The following is a 19,020-nucleotide window of genomic DNA, read 5'->3' as shown; positions in this document are numbered from 1 at the left end:
ATGCCTTATGTGTGTACATATATACATACATACATAAAGAGATGTATATGTATGTATGTATGTATGTATGTATGTATGTATGTATGTATGTATGTATGTATGTATGTATGTATGTATGTACATAAGGACACACACACACACACACACATATATATATATATATATATATATATATATATATATATATATATATATATATATATATATATATATATATATATATAAGATATATAACATTAAAATTAAGGAGAGCGTACATTCGTCGCGCGGCCAGCTTAAAGGTAGTAACATTTTAGTATCTGAGGACTTCTCGCCAGCGACAAGGCTCGGTAGAAAAGAGCTTCTTGAATTCGGTAAAAACCAGCCTAATTCCCCCTCATTTAAGCTACGTATAAACGAGCTTTTCATTGATAAGCAATTTTTCATGTATGGTCCAACAAGTGACAGCGTTAAGCGAGTTAAAAGTGGTGTTCTAGATCACGCAAGCATACTTGACAATTTGCGTCATCACGCTACTACATAGCATTGCGCGAGGGGCAATGACGTATCTTTAACACCGCAAGCCTCCGTGCTTGTAGCTAACGCCAGAAGTGTGTGTCGCAAACGCGAGGAACTTGACTCGCTCATCGATAGCTGTGATGCTGGTATTATTGCATTAACGGAAGCGTGGCTACAACCTCATGTGCAAGATTGTGAAATTTTTGACTTGTCTCGATTTCACATCTTCCGTTGCGCTCGCACTGCTCGCAAAGGCGGAGGCGTACTACTCGCTGTCTCAATGTTCCCGCAATGTCATCAAGTCCACTTTCACTGTAACCTGAAATAACTGAGCATGTAACCTGAAAGTTGTGTGCGCTTGCGTTGATATTGGTTACCGTAAAATCACGAAAATTGTTTGCTACCACGCTCCATCCTACCCAACCACTTTCAGCGCTGAGCTTCAGGATGTGCTTAACACCGTTACTTTACGGCATCCTTCAAACCCCACTATATTATTAGGATATTTCAACTTCCCCAATCTATGCTGGACTACTAATCCTCCGCACTGCTATTCGTTTTCTTCACAAAGTAACGCCTTTCTTGATCTCTGCTCTTTGTTTTCCCTAACACAATTGGTATTGGAACCAACCAGGATGTCAGACAGCGCTGCTGACATCCTTGGCTTAATCTTATGCTCTCATCCTGACATAGTTATCAATATTTCATGCTTACTGGGCTTAAGCGATCGCCTGGGTCTTTCGTCCAACATATTTTCTCGTGTGTTAAAATCAGTTGAAAAAAAATAATTTACAACTATGTAAGGGCAAGTTTTGACGCTATTAATATCGAGCTATAGGATTTTCTTGATCCTTTCCTAAGCCAGTTTGATGATCGCACGGTTGATGAGAAATGAATCGTTTTCAAAAATAAAATGCATGAGCTCACCGACAAGTTTATTCCGTCAAGTGTAATATCCTGCAATGTTGAGAAGCCTTGAATTAACTCCAAGTTAAAAAAAGCTTTTCAACCGAAAAAAAGCAACTGTATCGAATAGCGAATAAAAGTGCACTTGAATCGAAATGGGATGCTTATAAGGAGGCGAACTATACTTACACAGAGGCTATAAAACTTGCCAAAAGGGCATTCCAAGTACACACTTTGCCCACAATGCTTGCGAACGCCCCTAAAAAGTTTTGGCGTATTATTAACCCATCCAAAAATAACTCGGTCACGCTGATTGATTACACTGGTTCACCGGCACCCCATGATGTATATCCCCATGTCCTTAATCCTGCGTTCTGTAACAACTTGGTTCCACGTACTGACCCTGTGATTCCAACTCTTGAGCGTTGCAATTACCCACCTATGGACTTTAGTATCATTGAACCTCTTGGGTTCGAAAATGTAATTAAAGGTCTGAAGTTGTCATCAAGTCCTGGTGCTCATTTGGTTAACGCGAAATTTCTGAAAAATATTGTTATTTATTCATCTTTTCTGCTTTCAAGAATTTTGCAGCAATCTTTGGATACCCGTCAGCTACCTGCAGTTCGGAAGGTCGGAAAGATTGTCCCACTTCACAAGTCCGATAGCGAAAATTCGCCCCTCAACTACCGCCCCATTTTCCTCACCAGCATTCCTTGCAAGGTTCTTGAACAAATTTTGTACTCACATTTAGCAGAGCACTTAGACAATAATTCATTTTTCACAAAAGCACAACATGATTTCGAAAAATACTTCTCTTGCGAAACTCAACTTCTTTCTTTTTCTCACAGCCTTCATCTTATTCTCGACAAAGGTTCATTTGCAGACTGTTTTCTTTGATTTCGCCAAGACCTTCGATGAAGTGTGTCATAAATTGCTTCTATTTAAACTTGGTTAACTTAGTCTTGATCCTAAACTGTTTGCATGGCTTGAACATATTCTCCTTAATCGGTCACAGTATGTTGTGTCAAATAACCACATGTCCCCATTTAATCCCGCAGACTCTGGTGTGCCCCAAGGATCAGTTATAGGTCCTCTTCTTTTCTTAATTTACATTAACGATGTACCAAATGATGTTTCTTTCTAATATTTACCTTTTCGCAAATGACCGTTATTCTCCGTGAAATCTCAGACAAATCTCATAACAAATTCTTACAAGACGATATAAACGCTATCTCTAGCTGGTGTGACGTATGGTTATTGCAACTTAACGTAACTAAATGTAAATGTATGCGTGTAACTCGGAGAAATATTCCCCCACCCCCCGAACTATTACCTTAACTTTACTTCCCTAGAAGTCGTAACCTCCTATAAATACCTAGGCGTCCACATAACCTCGTCACTTTCCTGCTCACTGCACATCGATAAAGTAATTAGCAATACAACCACATGCTAGGTTATCTCCGCTGAAATTTTTCTTCTGCTCCTACATTATTAAAATTAATCTTATACAAAACGCTTATTAGAAGTATAGTGGAATACGCCTCATCCATCTGGGACCCGCACCTCGAAACCCTTATTCAATCACATGAAGTAATCCAAAACAATGTCGCGCGTTTCATTTATAGCAATTATAGCCACACATCGAGCGTAACTGTCATGAAAAACTGTTTGCTACTTGCTCCTCTCTCAGCCCTACGTAAGTGCCTTCGCCCTTGCTTTATTCCATAAACAACATTTCCACAATTCCTACCTGTGCGATAATCTTATATTATTTTCTACCTACATTTCCTCTCACACCAGAACCTGTCAGGAATACTTTATTCCGTAGGACCTCTCAGGAATGGGACCACCTTCCCGGCGAAGTTGTCGCAATCAAGGACAACCAAAAGTTTCTTTCGGCCATATCAGGCATCATCACTGCCGGATACAATGAACTAATCAATTTTGCTGTAATAACTAGACACCTTTTGCGGCTTTGTTATTTACTTACGTATATGTTTCTTACTCTCCTCTGTAATACTCCGGTCTTAAGGGTACAATGAAATAAATATAAATAAAATTTCTCTCTCTCTCTCTCTCTCTCTCTCTCTCTCTATATATATATATATATATATATATATATATATATATATATATATATATATATATATATAGTGAGAGAGAGAAAGAGAAATATATAGAAAATTGGGCCCCTCCGCTGACCCCTTTCTTCTCGTTTATAAATAGAAATAGAGAGAGAGAGAAATTTTATTTATATTTATTTCATTGTACCCGTAAGACCGAAGTATTACAGAGGGTAGTAAGAAACATATAGGTAAGTAAATAACAAAGCAGCAAAAGGTGGTTCATTATTAAAGCAAAATTGATTAGTTAATTGTATACGGGGCAAAATGTGTAAATATAAATTTGCAGTTGAAATAAAGGCCCATTCTAAGAGCGTACATGCGCAATCAGTCTCAGCGCCCGCAGCGAAAGTATACGTTGAATTGGATTGGATTGGACCAAACTTTATTTGTGCCTGCAGTTGGGCTATAGTTGGGCGCTCGCGCGCCCCGGCGAAGGCCTACGTCATCTGCGAAGTTGCCGTTACTCGGCGCGGGTCTCCGCTCGCCGTTGCCGGCTTGCTGGGTCACTACCTTTCGAGCGCCTCGAGTACCTGCGGGATGGCCCAGAGCTGTTCGTCTTGGTCGTAGCTCTTCGCGGCTGCCTCGAGCCGCTGTGGGATCGTTCTTGATCTTGCTTCTTGATTTTTAATGCAGTACCACAAGATGTGCGTGTAATCTGCCATCTCCCTCCGGCAGACTCTGCATTTATCGGTCGGGTGTCTCGGGGTACATGCGATGCATCAGTCCCGGGCTCGGTAGCGATCCGGTTTGGAGCTGTCTCAGTTGCACCGCCTTCGCTGGACTCAGCCTCGGGTGCGGGGGTGGGAGAGTCCTGCGAGTCAGGCGGTAGGCCTTCGTGATGCCGTTGTAGTCCGTCATGCGGTCCTTGGTTCCGAACCACGTCGGACGGTCTGTCGCCGGGGCGCAGTTGGTCAGCGCTCACGCCGCTGCGTGTGCCGTCTCATTGTGGTTCTCATTGCGTTCCGACACGTCGCCCGCGTGCGCCGAGAACCACTTGAGCCTTACTTTTCTGTCATGTAGTTCGGCCGCTCGCAGTACGCGATCGGCCTCCCTGCAGATTTGTTCTTTGGCAAAGTTTCGCACCACCTCTCTCGAGTCACTCAACACCGTGTGGCAGTCTGCGTCGGCAATGGCCAGGGCGATGGCTACCTCCTCCGCTTGTTCTGCTCCGGCGCTTCTCACGCTCGCTGCCGTCCTCGTGGCGCCGGTTGACGCCTCTATGACGACCGCTGCGAAGGCGTTCCGTTGGTAATCGGCCACGTCCCGTACCGCGCGTATTCGTCGTTGGCATCCTGGTCGATGAGAGCCTTGGCCCTCGCCGCTTTTCTCCCCTTGTTGAACTCGGGATTCATGTTCTTGGGTATGGGGTCGATTCTGGTCTAGCGTCGGACCTCTTCGGGGACGGGGAGCTTCATCTCCGCCTCGTTCGAGCGTCGTATTCCCAGGTCGTCCAGTATCTTCCTCCCGGCTTTGGTCGTGGACAGCCGCTCCAGTTGAGAGGTCCTTTGCGCTTCGGCTATTTTTTCGAGCGAGTTGTGTATCCCATAGTTGTAAAAAGCGGGTCGTGCTCGTGGACTCGAACAGGCCCAGCGCCGTCTTGTACGCTCTTCTGATGATCACGTTGATTTTGTTACGTTCGTGTTGCAGCCGTCTCTGGTAGGCTGCAACGTAGGCGACGTGGCTGATGATGAAGGATTGGAAGAGCCTAATTAGGCTCTCCTCTCTCATGCCAGCCTTCCGGGAAGTGATTCGTTTGAGGAATCGAATCGCGTTGGCCGCTTTTGTGGTGAGACGGGTGATGGTTTCGCCATTTCTTCCGTGCTTTTCGATTTCCTTGCCTAGGATCCTAATTTTGCCGACTTCGGGGATCACGTTGCCGGATTTGATTACGATTCCGATTATTTCGTATTCGTGTTGTCTGGTCTTGCCTCTGCCATTGTTGGTAGGTCGGAGTATGAGAAGCTCCGATTCGCTCGGCGAACATATCAGTCCCGTGCCTTCCAGCTGGTCTTCTATTGCGTCGACAGTGGCTTGCAGCGCGCCCTCGATGTGGGCGTCGCTGCCACCGGTCACCCACAGCGTGATATCGTCTGCGTAGATGGTGTGACTGACGCCTTCGGTGTCCGCGAGCTTCTCGGCTACTCCGATCATTACCAAGTTGAACAGCATCGGCGAAATGACTGATTCCTGCAGTGTGCCGGTGCTCCGGAGCTTCTTCTCTTGCGTCTGTAGGTCGCCTGCTCGTAGCTCAGTGGTCCTGTCCGTGAGGAAGTCCTTGATGTAGTTGTAGGATCTTTCGCCCATGCTGAGCTTGGAGGCTTGGGACAGAATCGCCGAGTGTTTCACCTTATCGAAGGTGCTCTGCAGGTCGAGCCCTAGGATTGCCTTATTGTCGCGGGCGCTGCCTCCAACGTCGACTATTTGGTATTTGAGCTGCAGAATCGCGTCCTGCGTGCTTAGGTGCTGTCTGAAGCCGATCACCGTGGCCGGGTACAGCCCTTCTCGTTCCAGGTAGTCTTGCCACCTGTTGAGCAGGATGTGCTCTAGCACCTTGCCCACGCAGGACGTGAGCGAGATGGGCCAGAGGTTGTCCGTGTCCGGCGGCTTCCCCGGCTTGGGGATCAGGATGGGCTTGGCTGTCTTCCACAGCTTTGGCAGCGCGTCTGCTCTCCAGCACTTGTTGAAGTATTTTACGAGGTTCTCAATCGAGCCATCGTCGAGGCTCTTGAGCGCCTTGTTCGTGACGAGGTCCGGACCGGCTGCCGACCGGCTGTTGAGTTCGTGCAGGGCTGCGCGTACCTCCTCGACGTCGACGTCAAGATCGAGCTTCGCGTTAGGTAGGCCGCCGTACGGCGCGTGTTGTTCGCTGAACATGTCTCGGAGCGCGTGTCCACTCCATGCAGTTCTCTCGGAGCGTTCTGGCACAATTTTTCGTCACGTGGCACCTCAGCGGGAGAGCGCCGTCCTGCCCACTGAACCTAGGTTAGTTCCAGTACACTCTAGATGCAACACGTCAAAACACGTTGGTGGCGCCATCTTGTGGTGTGGAGTCTAACCAAAGCAGACAGAGCTATTATTGAAACGGCTAACCATGTTCTAGTTACCTACTAGTGTAAAGAGTCGACCGCTGCATAATCATTAACATGTATGGTTTAGTTATTAAGGCGAAAGCCTTAGATGGTTCATGGGTCGAAAACTGTCATATCCGGCATTGTGGCACGTAAATTAGGGGTCTTACTGTCGACCTTGGTTGGGTGTCGAACCCACGGTCTTTGGTAAGAGTTGAACTCACGATCGCTGGTAATTAATGCAAAGTTAATAAAGGGGCAGCTAATTAAGGCACTCGTACCAACGACCTTTGGTGTTAATTGAGGAAAATATCATTCAGACACCGTTAATTAATATAGAGTTAGCTAAGGCTTTCGAATTCTCGGCCTTCGGCGGGTGTCGTACCCACGACCTTTAGTGTTAAGAAGAATGAAGTTACAGTTAATTAAGCTAGAGGTAATGAAGACAATCGAACCAACGACCTTTAGCGTGAGAAAAAAAGTCATGGGTAGTAACGGCGCACTTCAGCGAGAATGTGAAGCAATTTAATGAATGTCTAGGGAGCTCGCGCAGGCTTTCGCCTTCATCCTCTTTAGCGTAGGCTAAAGTGACTGCAACTTCCTTTATTTCGACTGGAATCTATTGCATGACGTGAAAAAAAAAACATTTTAACGCGTTGTGCTTCAATCCCTACAATTAATCCATAGCCCCCACTTCCTAGCGGCTGCGCAGCACCTCACCAAGGCGGCGGACAGACCTGCGACACGGCGGAGGGCGCTAAGAATCTCTCGATCCGGACAGGGCGCCACTGGAAACTGAACCTGGCGACGTTCAACGCGCGAACCTTCTCGAGTGAAGCTAGCTTAACAACACTCTTTGAGGAGTTATCAGAGATTGCGTGGGATATCATTGGCCTTAGTGAGGTTAGAAGAACTGCTGAGGCATATACAGTGCCGACTAACGGCCACGTCCTCTGCTGTAGAGGACTTCCAGATAAGAGACAATACAGCGTAGGATTTCCAATCCGTAAGGACATAGCGGGCAACATTGAATTCTACAACATTAATGACAAAGTAGCAGTAGTCGTAAAAAAGCTGAATATGAGGTATAGAATAAAGGTAGTACAAGCATACGCTCGAACGTCCAGTCACGATAATGAAGAAATAGAACAGTTTAAGGAAGATGTTGAATTAGCGATGAGAAAAGTGTAAACTCAGTATACTGTACTCATGGGCGACTTCAATGCAAAAGTGAGGACAAAGCAGGCTGGTGAGCAAGCAACTGGCAACTATGGCGTCGATTCTAGGAACACTCGAGGAAAGATGTTGGTAGAATTCGCGGAAACGAATGAGCTCCGAATAATGAATACCTTCTTCAGGAAGCGCAGCAACAAGAAATGGATTTGGAGAAGCCCTAGTAAAGAAACAAGAAATGAAATAGATTTAATACTCTCTGCCGATTCCAGCATAAGGCAGGATGTAAAAATGTTGGGTAGGGTAAAGCGCAGTAATCATACGTTAGTGAGGTCTAGAATTTACATCGATATGAAGAGATGGATGGATGGATGCAAAACTTTAATAAAGGATTTGAGGTACGCGACTCAGCGCGCTGCGGGCCGCTCCCACGTTGGGACAGTCAAGCCATGCCCGACCGCCGCATCGTGGGCCCTCTGGACAACCAATAGTTGCGCCCTGGCATCGGGGCTCTTGATAGCGGAGAGCCACTTGTCCTCATTTATTTGATCTGTGCCTCGTAACGAGGGGTAACGCCAGAGCATGTGGTCTAGGCTAGCGATGTCATTGCAGTGCCTGCAAGAACTAGTGGCATAGGTGCCGGGATAAAGCTTGTGGAATAAAGCCGGGCTGGGATACGTGCCTGTTTGTAATAATCTGAGGGTCAATGCCTGCGCTCTATTTAACTTCTTGTGTGGAAGGGGAAAGTCTCTCCTGCCGAGATAGAAGTGCTGCGCAATTTCATTGTATGTGGTCGGTTGATTTCTGTTCTCCACCACTGCGGGCCGGCGTTGGAGTTCTCCATGGTCGCGGAAAGCGAGACCTCGCGCCTTGGAGTGGGCCAGCTCGCTGAGGTTTGTGGAGTCTCCCATGATGGATCCCATGTGAGAAAGAGTAAAATTAGTCAAGAAGAAACAAGTCAACCTAGACGCAGAGAGGGTAAAAGCACACCAATTCAGGCTGGTGCTTGCAAACGAATATGCACCTTTAGAACGGAGAGATGAAGATGACAGAGATAATAAATGAAAACTTAACTAGGCTGGTTTCAGAAGCAGCAATTGAAGTGCGAGGCAAGGCACCAAGGCAACCAGCAGGTAAGGAGAAGGGAGTAGATTTTAATGATGAGAAATGAGGAGAGGTCGGCCTAGAGAGCTTGTCTCTTGCCTGCTACTCCTCACCGGGGAAAGGGAAAGCGGGAAATACAGGGAAATGTAGGTGGCAGGTGATTATGTTTTGGTACAATGAGCTACTATATACACGTTGTCGAACACGCGGGTGCACACTGTACACAAAATACACGTTAGGGTAATCTTGTCCCCACATAATGTTATCGCGCAAACACATTTGGCACTGTTTGCACGTCTCACAGGTTCTAGAGGCGATCGTCTAAACTTGTCTCACTTGGAAAGTTCAAGAGTGACTTTAAGGCACGTTCATCGTCCTGCAGTGGACATGAATAGGCTGCTGCTGCTGATGAAACTGTTACATGATATCGCTACATGTGTTGCTACATGAGTTGCTATGAGGACGTAGAACACATCGTCGGGTGATGCGCAAGTCTGCAAGCACCTCCGCCACTCTATCCTCGCAGGAGGAGGCACCAGAGGTCCCTATCGCGCTAGGTTTCCGTGCACATGGGTGGGCACCGCGGGCCTGGCAGCGGCAGTGACTAAACGACACCTCGAGGAGTGATGGACGCTCGTGCGCCGATAGGCCGTACTGCCACATTTGTGCGATAACCCTCTTAGGGTTGCAGTATGTATAAATAAAATAAATAAAAATAAATTTTTCATTTACCTTTTTTATTGCTTTTATTTATCTATTAAGGCCAGGGTAACAGTTTATGGGCCCGTTACAAAGGGAATGGCTACAGACCAACGTTATCATCATCCTCATCCGTTCACGTCTCTGGTAACTGCCTTTTTTTCTGCGAAGGGTATACGTATGAGCAAGAACTAAAATGGTCTGGAACCTCCTGAGGCAGCCACTGCAATGCGATTCCTGTTTTTGCTTCTAGCAAACTGTACGTGCAATCGTCAGTAGTTTTGATTCGGGCAGTTCATTCCGTATGCATCTCATTTGAGCTGAAGAGGATCACGGTCGCTGATCAAATTTGATGCATTATTCTACCTTTCGGAACCGCGCGCGGTTTCCTTGTTCGCTGAGTTGGACAGGAAATCGTCATCACTTATGTTACCAGCACGTGACGTAACGAGCATGCGTAAATGGCACGTATAGTGCCTGCTGTCCGGTTCATCGTAGCTGGCGTCGACTGAATGATTAGCCATTCTAGCCCACCGAGACGACATGTTCTTTGGCGACAACAGTGGCATTGTCCCATTCAATGTTGTGTATATGTTCTTGCGCATTCTCGGCAATGGCGTTCGTCATGTGACTGTTATTTCTTACGTCACGTTTGTAGTCCTTGAGCCGTCTAGAGGGCTTCCCTGTTTGGCCAATATATACTTGATGTCAATCTATCTAGCTGAGCTATGTGTAAGCGGACATTAACGAGCTGTGCAGGTGTGAGATGTGGAGAGAGAAAATAGAAATAAGTTGCTGCTTAGATATGCGGGAATTAATAATGAAATAAGTCGTTCATAATAATATATTCCAAGCCTTTGCCGCTTCTTTCTGCTCAGGTGCTGTTCGAGGGAAGTACAGCCGTTGGCGTCGAATATAACCGGTACATCGGAAACCACACGGTTAGGGCAAAACGGGAAGTCATTCTTTCTGCAGGGGCTATCGGCTCTGCTCACCTCCTCATGCTTTCCGGCATTGGACCAAGATTGGACCTGGAAGCTTTGCAGGTGTGAAAACATTCTCGAATATACAAATGTTGCTATTGGCCTGTGCCAAATTTGGCACCTTGTAGCGCTTCCAACAGGGGAAAAATTGATGCCCAGAATAGTAAACGAATGTCCATTCTTCTTAAATTACCCCTGGTGAAATCAATGACAGTGTTCAAATAAACGACAATAAATCAGCGCCGAGGTACGAATTTCGAACACAGTGCCACCTTGCTTGCGCGCACGCTAAAATAAAAAAAAGTACACGGGAATGCGCTTGACCGTCAGTAAAAGTGTATACAGTCAAGAAAGTTTACACGAGCAATACCTAATTGTAATGCCATTGATTGTGGTCTGATGGCATGATTCTAGTACCACTGAGAAGTTTCTTCATTAATAAGCTGATGTTTTGTTTCCTGAGTGTGCGTGTATAGTATTGCGCGGGTTTATGTTCACGCTAAAATATAGCGACATTTCCGTCAATCAAACCAACTTAGACGTGTATGCCTACGTTTGAATATTGCACCTTCACGGTCTTGCAGAAAACATTGTCTGCGAAGCTAGTGTTATCAGTAAACCGTGCTCTCGCAAATACGAAGGACGACGTTGCGCTTCAAGAAAAAGTCCCCGCAGCGGCGTCTACGCCAGCAGGCGTTTGGTGTGTTGCGACATCACGTGCCAGAGCACACGAGGGTTGGACGCTCTTGCGTGAAACCGTGCGTGGCTTAGCCATGTATGGGGTAAAGGGGATCCGGGGTGTTGAGCCGAAGCCGGGTATTTGGACCTTTACGGCCCCTCGGTGGAGGCAACACGCCCCTTTGGCCTCGGCTTCACTCAGATGGCACTCCCAGACTGACCCACCTGGGGGAAATCGGTAGTTGCCTTTTCCTGTCTCTCTCTCCCTCCAACCTTCGTCTTTCATTCACTTTCCATCTTACCTGTGTTCTTCCGGCTTCCACTTCCAATTTTCCCAGGTCGCAAGGGCCAACCTTGTGTGGGTAGCCAACCTTGGTTATAACAGGTTTGGTTATAGTGGCTGTGTACAGCTGGGCGTTGGCAGGCCTTGTTTAAAAATAAATCCTGTCACGTCCCCTGGCACCGCTGCCAAAAACTCAATTTTACTAATGGAAAGCTCCTTCCCCCCACTCCCTGATCGTCCTCAGAAAAGAGGGCGCACCGAAGTATATAATTTTTTTAGTCGAAACACTGAGAACTTTCCCCGCTATCAAGTAATTCACTCTGATAAACCAGGAAAGACAGCGAGAATAATCTCGCCTTTGCTGGTTTATAAATGTCTAACAGGAACTATTGGCTCAAGACGGCAGGTTGGGCCAGTTGGTTAGGATTCATTGTAAGGTTCGGTACAGCGCAACGCAAGACACGCACAAAAAGTAAAAATAAGACGACGACACGGCGCTGACTCTCAAACGCTAATTTTATTGGAGGTATGTCTAACATATTTATAGGTGCCAGTTCATAACACGACATGCACGAGACGCATAGATACATCGAGGCAAGTGTGACCAACTTACGCACAATTAAAATTGACATAGGTAATGCAGTTACTTGTCATCAATAGCGATAGACGGTTCGCTCATACATGCCTTGTCCGTAATCTTTATATTGTAAGCCTCAGCGATGTCTCTTCTCAATTGGCTCACGTGTTTATAAATGACATCAGCTTTTTTTAATAGGAGCGACAAACGCATGACTTGCAATGCTCTGGGAGATGAAGCAGCGCAGCCCTTTGAAGAGATAGTTCATGCTCCCCAAGTCGAACATTCACGCAGCACTTCGTTTGTCCCACGTGCTCTCTACCACAAGATAATGGAATCGCATGCACAACCTGCTTAGCACAAGTGATGTACTCGTTTACATGGTTGACAATGCACTTTCCCCTTATAGTTGCTTATATTTCAGCATATTATCAAATAACGGGCATATGCGACCCATCTTATGCTTCACAGAAAAACGAACATCAATGCTGTGCCTTGAACTGACGTTCCTAAGCCCATGCGCCAACTTGTGTACATACGGTGCCACTGCGTTTTTCCTTTCTTCTTCTAATTTAGTTTTACCACCTTGGTCGTTTACACTCTTGACGCCACGAACCATGCTTTCACTCACAGATGAAATAATCCCTTCGCGGTAACCAGCGTCCAGTAAACGATTTGCCTAATCAGAAAAGGCAGCCTTCGACATATGAAAATACGACTTCTTTAATGCACCATTTAGGATAGTCCTCACTATAGCCGGCTTCGCTACCTTAGAATGACTGGATTTATAGTTGAAACAGCACTTGATCAAACCCAAATTAGCGCACTGGATGTCGGAGAAAACAACACGATACAAGGAAGTGCTCTTTTGTCGACTAAGAATATGTCATACCTTCGGCACCCACTCTTACGTAGAGACTGGAAGTGATCCTCCCTCATGTCGAAGATATGGGGACAGGCTTACCGTTGTCCATGTCCTCGTCCAGTGAAGCGAAATAAAATCTGAGCGTAAAAAGCAGTCTTATTCTGCGTATAGTCAGCGTATTCTACTTCAGCCAGCATTTTTTCTTAGTAACGAAGCGCTTTTTAACCTGGAAACAGCATTTAGCTCTTTAAGATGAAGTTAACACCTGCGAAATCATTTGGCCAGGTCATGTGTAGCACAGCCTCGCCATTGAGGCTCTAGCTGCACTGACACAACATTTACAGACTCTCTGCTCTTGCCTTACTTCCTGAGCCCTGTGAAGGTAGCAGTGCTTGCGTGCATCCTATTATGGCACTTCTTCATACCAAAATTTTTATGACCTTTTTACCATGAGTCATTCTCATTATTTTGATGCTTATATGTTTTACGTAGTTTACAGCGACCTGTCTTTAGGCCTTCTTACAGCCACATCACATTTATGTTTGCAACTCAATTTGATCATTTCATACGTATTACTTACACAATTCATTACCATAAATCGTGGCGCTCTTTGGCCATAGCTGGCACTTGTGCCATTAAATGCCGTACATTATCATTCAAGAAGAAGTGGCTGGGGTTCAACGTGCCTTGAACCTTTATACGAGTGAAAGCTCTGGTAAGCATGGTTAGACACGTTTGCTTCTTTGAACGTTTTATTGCATATCAAAGGCTTCATCACTGGCGTAGAAATCATGGAGCCGCTCACGGTAGTCAAATCCTTGGTGTGCCATAGTCTATCGCACACTTCACACACGTAGCCCAACGGTCCGGGAAGTCTTTATGAAACTTGTTTGTCGCCGACGAACACTGTGGTAAACGGTTTGTATGGTCCATAAAGCGCTGGTTGGGCTCAACGTTCATCGATTCGGTCTCACCAGAAAGCGAAGCTGCCGTAGAAGACGAAGTCGATGCTGCGTTAACGGCAGGTGCCACTGCTGCAAACTTTCTAGCCTTCCTGTCTCGGTCGTATTTGCATTTGGTCTTCAGTAGAGCTTCTCTCTCTTCATCTGTCTCTGTTGCTAATTTAGCATGCTTCTTCTTCAGTGCTTCTTCCTGGCGAGCTATATAGGCAGGGTGCTGAGACGCAACCTGGCGCCTGCGGCGAAGAGTTGACGCGCTCACACCGGCATGTGCTTCATCCATGGCGAGTCTGAGCGACCAAGCGCCGGCGAAGCAGCTGTCGAACCCTCGCCTAGTCACGTGGTACACAGCGGCGAGGCTCGAGCGAGCGCAGCTGCGACGCCTCGCCACAGCGGATCACGTGACGTAACGTCACACCTTCACACTCGCGCGCCGGCGGTTCCAGGCCAAACGCGGGCCGACATTGATCTTGGGAGTTGTACCTCGAGGAGTAGAGCTTTCGCTCTAAAAGAATTCAACCGTCTCCTGAAAGAGCCACTGGGGCTGCTTACAATATATATATATATATATATATATATATATATATATATATATATATATTTCTTTTTTTTCAGATACCGGTAGTTGCCGACCTCCCTGTTGGCCGAAACTTAAAAGATCATATTACCGTTAATGGAATAGCGGCTACTGCTAGAGAGGACATCATCATAGACTATTACAAGCTGTCAACGATTCCCTCGTATGCCCTCCGAAGGACAGGTGAGGACTCGAGGCCAGACTGTTGCCATTTGCTAAGTGCATTGGGTCGAATAGAGCTCAGATGCGTTTCTGAGTAATTACTGGAGCAGGTGTTGCTTCATCGTCATTGGCAACTAACAAAGTTATCAGCGCTAAACTGCAATCACTCTTTTAAATTAAATTAGGAGGTTTACCTTCCCTACATTGCGCAGTGGGTTATGAGGGACACCATATAGAGGAGGGGTCTGTATTAATTTCAACGAACTGGGTTCTTTAACCTTCACTTAAATCTACCTGCAGAGGTGTTTTTGTACATGCTTTCACTGGAGTTTCACCATTGTTAGTGCGGGCGGCTTCATGTAGCAGTGGCGGTTGTCTAAAGAGACGTGAGGCCCGTAAACAATGCCCATGGCGGAAAGTTATAGTCGTTGGGGGGTGGGGATCCATGGTTGACTGGGAGCGCGCCTAAGGTGGCTAATTGAGGCAGGACTTCTACCACCGATTCGTGGAAGCAGTGCCGTTGTTTTAATCCAGCTCGTGGTCACATGACCGCACTCCTGTCGAGGCATTCAACAAAGATGCCCAACCAACGTGGAAGTGCTTTCCTTCGGGGACTGCGTCTTGCGCGGTGGCGAGACAAGAGGCCAGGCCCACTGCAGAGCGATGATCTATAGCGAAGACCTCACGACATTGGAACTGCGGACAGTGTCACCCTGGAGCCCCGTTGTTTACACCGCGGTGTGATTGGACACACGATAGGGCGAGGGTTATGTCAGTGGGTAATTTAAGCACATGCAGGACCATTGGAGGGGATTCGGTGTAAGTTCCGTTAATAAGGGAGGAGACCAAAATTGCAACATTATCGGAACCTTTCTCTCGTAGTCGTTACTTTAGATGTCTTTGTAAATTGTTTCCATTCCGTTGCTCGCTTAATACGTATTATTAAACAGTTAACTTCTTACAACTAACGTCACTACCTTGCCTACTGTAAGGTGACCTCGCAACATCTACAGCACCTTCATCTTTTCCTAACCGACATCGAGGCGAATACCAACTGTCTCCGTCGAAACGCGACCGCAGCAACCGGGAATCGCACCCACGGTCTTCGTGCTCAACAGCTGCGCTCTATCTTATTTTACCAGATTGCAGAGCTACTTTTTCTTCTGTTATTTACCTTAGTGCATAGACGCGTTAACGTGTTATTGGTAAATAAGTTTATAGAAGTCTCTTTTACTGCACGACAATGGGTTCCAGAGAAATCAAACGAGACGGAACATGTGACTAGGCACTCTTTCATTTGACTAAGTATACCCAGTATACCGGCAAGAAAGGATGCGCGAGAATTGTTGCTAATGTAAAAAATAATTGAAGCGCCTGCTGCTGCACCGCAGACGTGTAACGAGTTTGAAAATATGTATAGCAGAAGACTACATACAACACGCACAGGAATTGATTAACTAACATCATTCCTGAGACTGACATAATTCCTGTCGATTGTCTTAGGCTATGCACTTGGGAAAAAGAATATTTATTTCCAATGAAGCTTCAAACGCTCACCAACTTTTGATTGCGTTGTTATATGAGTAGTATTGTAGTCGTCAAGGCTAAGCTGTGAGCTTACATTGACAACGCATTACAATCTATTCTGCTCGTACAATTCGTGGTTAACTTTTCATTTGTATGTCTTCTCTCGCATGTGCTCAAGGTCCTCTCACTCGAGCTTTCGGAGTTGAGTGCGTGGCGTTTCTGAGCACATCCCGCACGGATCCCAATTACCCCGACATACAGTTTCTCCTGACGACGTTGAACCCCACAACGCCTGAAGCGGAATACTTGTCCCGTCAAATCGGCATGTCACAGAAGGTGAGCGAGGATGATGCCCAAGCCCGAGCATGAATTCCCTTTTCGTAGAAACTAAGTATAACCAACGCTTTGTTATACAGTGCCTAAAGACGGACCTTATTGACAAAGCAAGATTGCTATACCTAAACTGCAATGAAAGCAACAAAAAAAATTGCATATATGCGTTCCATATATTGTAAGGTGATTACCAGGAATGCGGCTTATCGTAATGCCACTGTTTCAACCCGCCGTGGTGGCGTTGGGGCTATGGCATTGCGCTACTATGACCGAGGGTGCGGGATAAAATCCCGGGCATGGTGGCCGCATTTGGATGGGGGCGAAATGCAAAAACGGTCGCGGTACCGTGCATTGGGCGCCCGGTAAAGGACCCCAGGTGGGCGAAATTAATCCGGAGTTCTCCACCACGGCGTGCTTCATATTCATATCGCGGTTTTGGCACGTAAAACCCCTGAAGTGGCTGCCGACTTCGCCATCTTGCACGTATACTATCAGCCGCCACCATAGAAACCGCCACCATACATAGAAACCGCCACCAGCTGCTGGCGCGATTTCTGTTGACTTTCCTCTTGAAATGGGGCGGCGACAAATAGTCACCTAGCTTCCTTGAGCTTGAACCTGCATGCTGCTTATCTCTTGTTTGTATTATTTCTCTTCAATAAAACCTTCTTTCTCTCTCTCCCTCTCTCACACACACACGCACGCACACACATGCATACACACAACTCCAGCAATAAAGTGCGGCGTTCGAAGTCGTAAGGCCATAAGGCTCTGATACAAATTGGTGAAGCCGTGTGTCGCCCTGTTCCCGTGCTTACTTAGCGGCCCCGTGGCTACGGCAACGCAAACATATATTCACGCATAAACATGAGGTAACACATAAAGAAATGGAAAATGATAGCCTGACCGAAAACGCAACTGGCGTGAGGAGGGCGTGATGGTAAAATATAGTGCTGTTCTCGAAAGCACAGAAATAATGTACGGTAAACCTGAGATCAATACAAAGTAGATACGCTGCTTTCAATCGCGACTGAGGCAATGTACCCCGGTATACGCCCGATGATTGCATCCCATCATGAAGCATGTATAACCAACTTTCACGTCATTCCCTTCATTGTGAATTAACAAGCTCGCGTAGTGGGGCCGAAACGTCATTTTTCGAAACTTTCTTGTTTTCAACGATTGATCGGCGCTCGATATTTCCCGCCATAGATTTGTTTTACCCGCCGTGGTTGCTCAGTGGCTATGGTGTTAGGCTGCTGAGCACGAGGTCGCGGGATCGAATCCCGGCTACGGCGGCCGCATTTCGATGGGGGCGAAATGCGAAAACACCCGTGTGCTTAGATTTAGGTGCACGTTAAAGAACCCCAGGTGGTCAAAATTTCCGGAGTCCTCCACTACGGCGTGCCTCATAATCAGAAAGTGGTTTTGGCACGTAAAACCCCAAATATTATTATTATAGATTTGTTTCAATCAGTAACAAAACTATAGTTGTCATTTTTTACTGTCAGCAGTTGATGCGCCTTCAGGCATGTCGTGAGCACGCGATCATGGCGGCAGCATTTCCCATTTTTATAACACGACTTCTACCTCAAAAAGCTAAATGTTCTTGAAACACAGAGCAGGGCGGGTTTTTTCCCCTGCCATTTTCGTCCTCTGTTTCATCGAACGAGGCAGAATATAGATGACGCAGTTGTTGCTGAGTGCGTTGAGGTACAGAGGTACGGGCTTAGAGAGGAGCGAAGCGGAACGAGGCGCGAGGTGGTTGCAGCATGAGAAGACGCTCAATTGTGACTTGCTGTGCTCAGCAACGTTTTGCTATGCGAATACCACAGAATGCACCACCAGTCAAACAGTCCATTCAAAGTAAAGCGTTGGTTCGGGCTAGTTGGCAGCCCATACAACTTGTTCGTGTCCCTTCGTGGTTGTTGTAAATTCTGCGCTTAAACAGTACGTATACAGTCCGTTCAAGCCGTTCGGGTCGACCAGTGTAAGATTTGGAGTCGGGCTTCTAGGACGATCGGAGGAACTTGGGGCGACAGGACTAGGCGAGCAGGATTTATTTACATTATTTACATTTGAACATGGATTACATTTACACAGTCTAGCGTGACTCCCAAATGGAGCCCGCAAGACGAAGCATACAGCAAACGAGCACACAGTTCACGAGTACATTGACGAGCACAGAGCACGACGAAGAGCAAACCCTAGCCGCCGACAACCGCTGGTTATATCCACTTCTTGTTCCCTAGATCACTAGCTGAGGCAAAACGTTCGACGTCATTGTAAACAAGCCAACTCTCTGCGGGACGTTTTATAAACACACACACGCACACACAGATTTCAGTGCCCCCTCCGCGGGCAGACGACATTTGCGGCGCAGTCGTCGTGGTGTCCATTGTCCTGCGTCCCCGTAGCCAGCTGGTCACGCCCGACCCCAGCCGAAGCCTACAAATTCCAGAGCGGGCCTCGCACAGTGGCCTCCGCCGCGGTCCATTCTCT

The 19,020-nt window shown here is 46.8% G+C and overlaps 1 protein-coding gene across 1 annotated transcript in view; it reads left to right on the top strand.

The window, feature by feature from the left end:
• Positions 1 to 19,020, top strand: part of LOC142582133 (4-pyridoxate dehydrogenase-like) — a 52,806-nt gene that overhangs the window by 20,938 nt on the left and 12,848 nt on the right. The window contains exons 6-8 of the mRNA XM_075691528.1: positions 10,453 to 10,620; positions 14,535 to 14,679; positions 16,364 to 16,521. Coding sequence (XP_075547643.1) covers positions 10,453 to 10,620; positions 14,535 to 14,679; positions 16,364 to 16,521 — 471 coding nt within the window. The remainder of the gene's footprint in view (positions 1 to 10,452; positions 10,621 to 14,534; positions 14,680 to 16,363; positions 16,522 to 19,020) is intronic.

This window comes from Dermacentor variabilis, chromosome 5, assembly GCF_050947875.1.
Source record: "Dermacentor variabilis isolate Ectoservices chromosome 5, ASM5094787v1, whole genome shotgun sequence".
In the NCBI taxonomy this organism is placed as follows: Eukaryota; Metazoa; Arthropoda; class Arachnida; order Ixodida; family Ixodidae; genus Dermacentor; species Dermacentor variabilis.
Note: the sequence above shows the minus strand (reverse complement) of the source record. Positions and strands in the feature narration are given on the sequence as shown.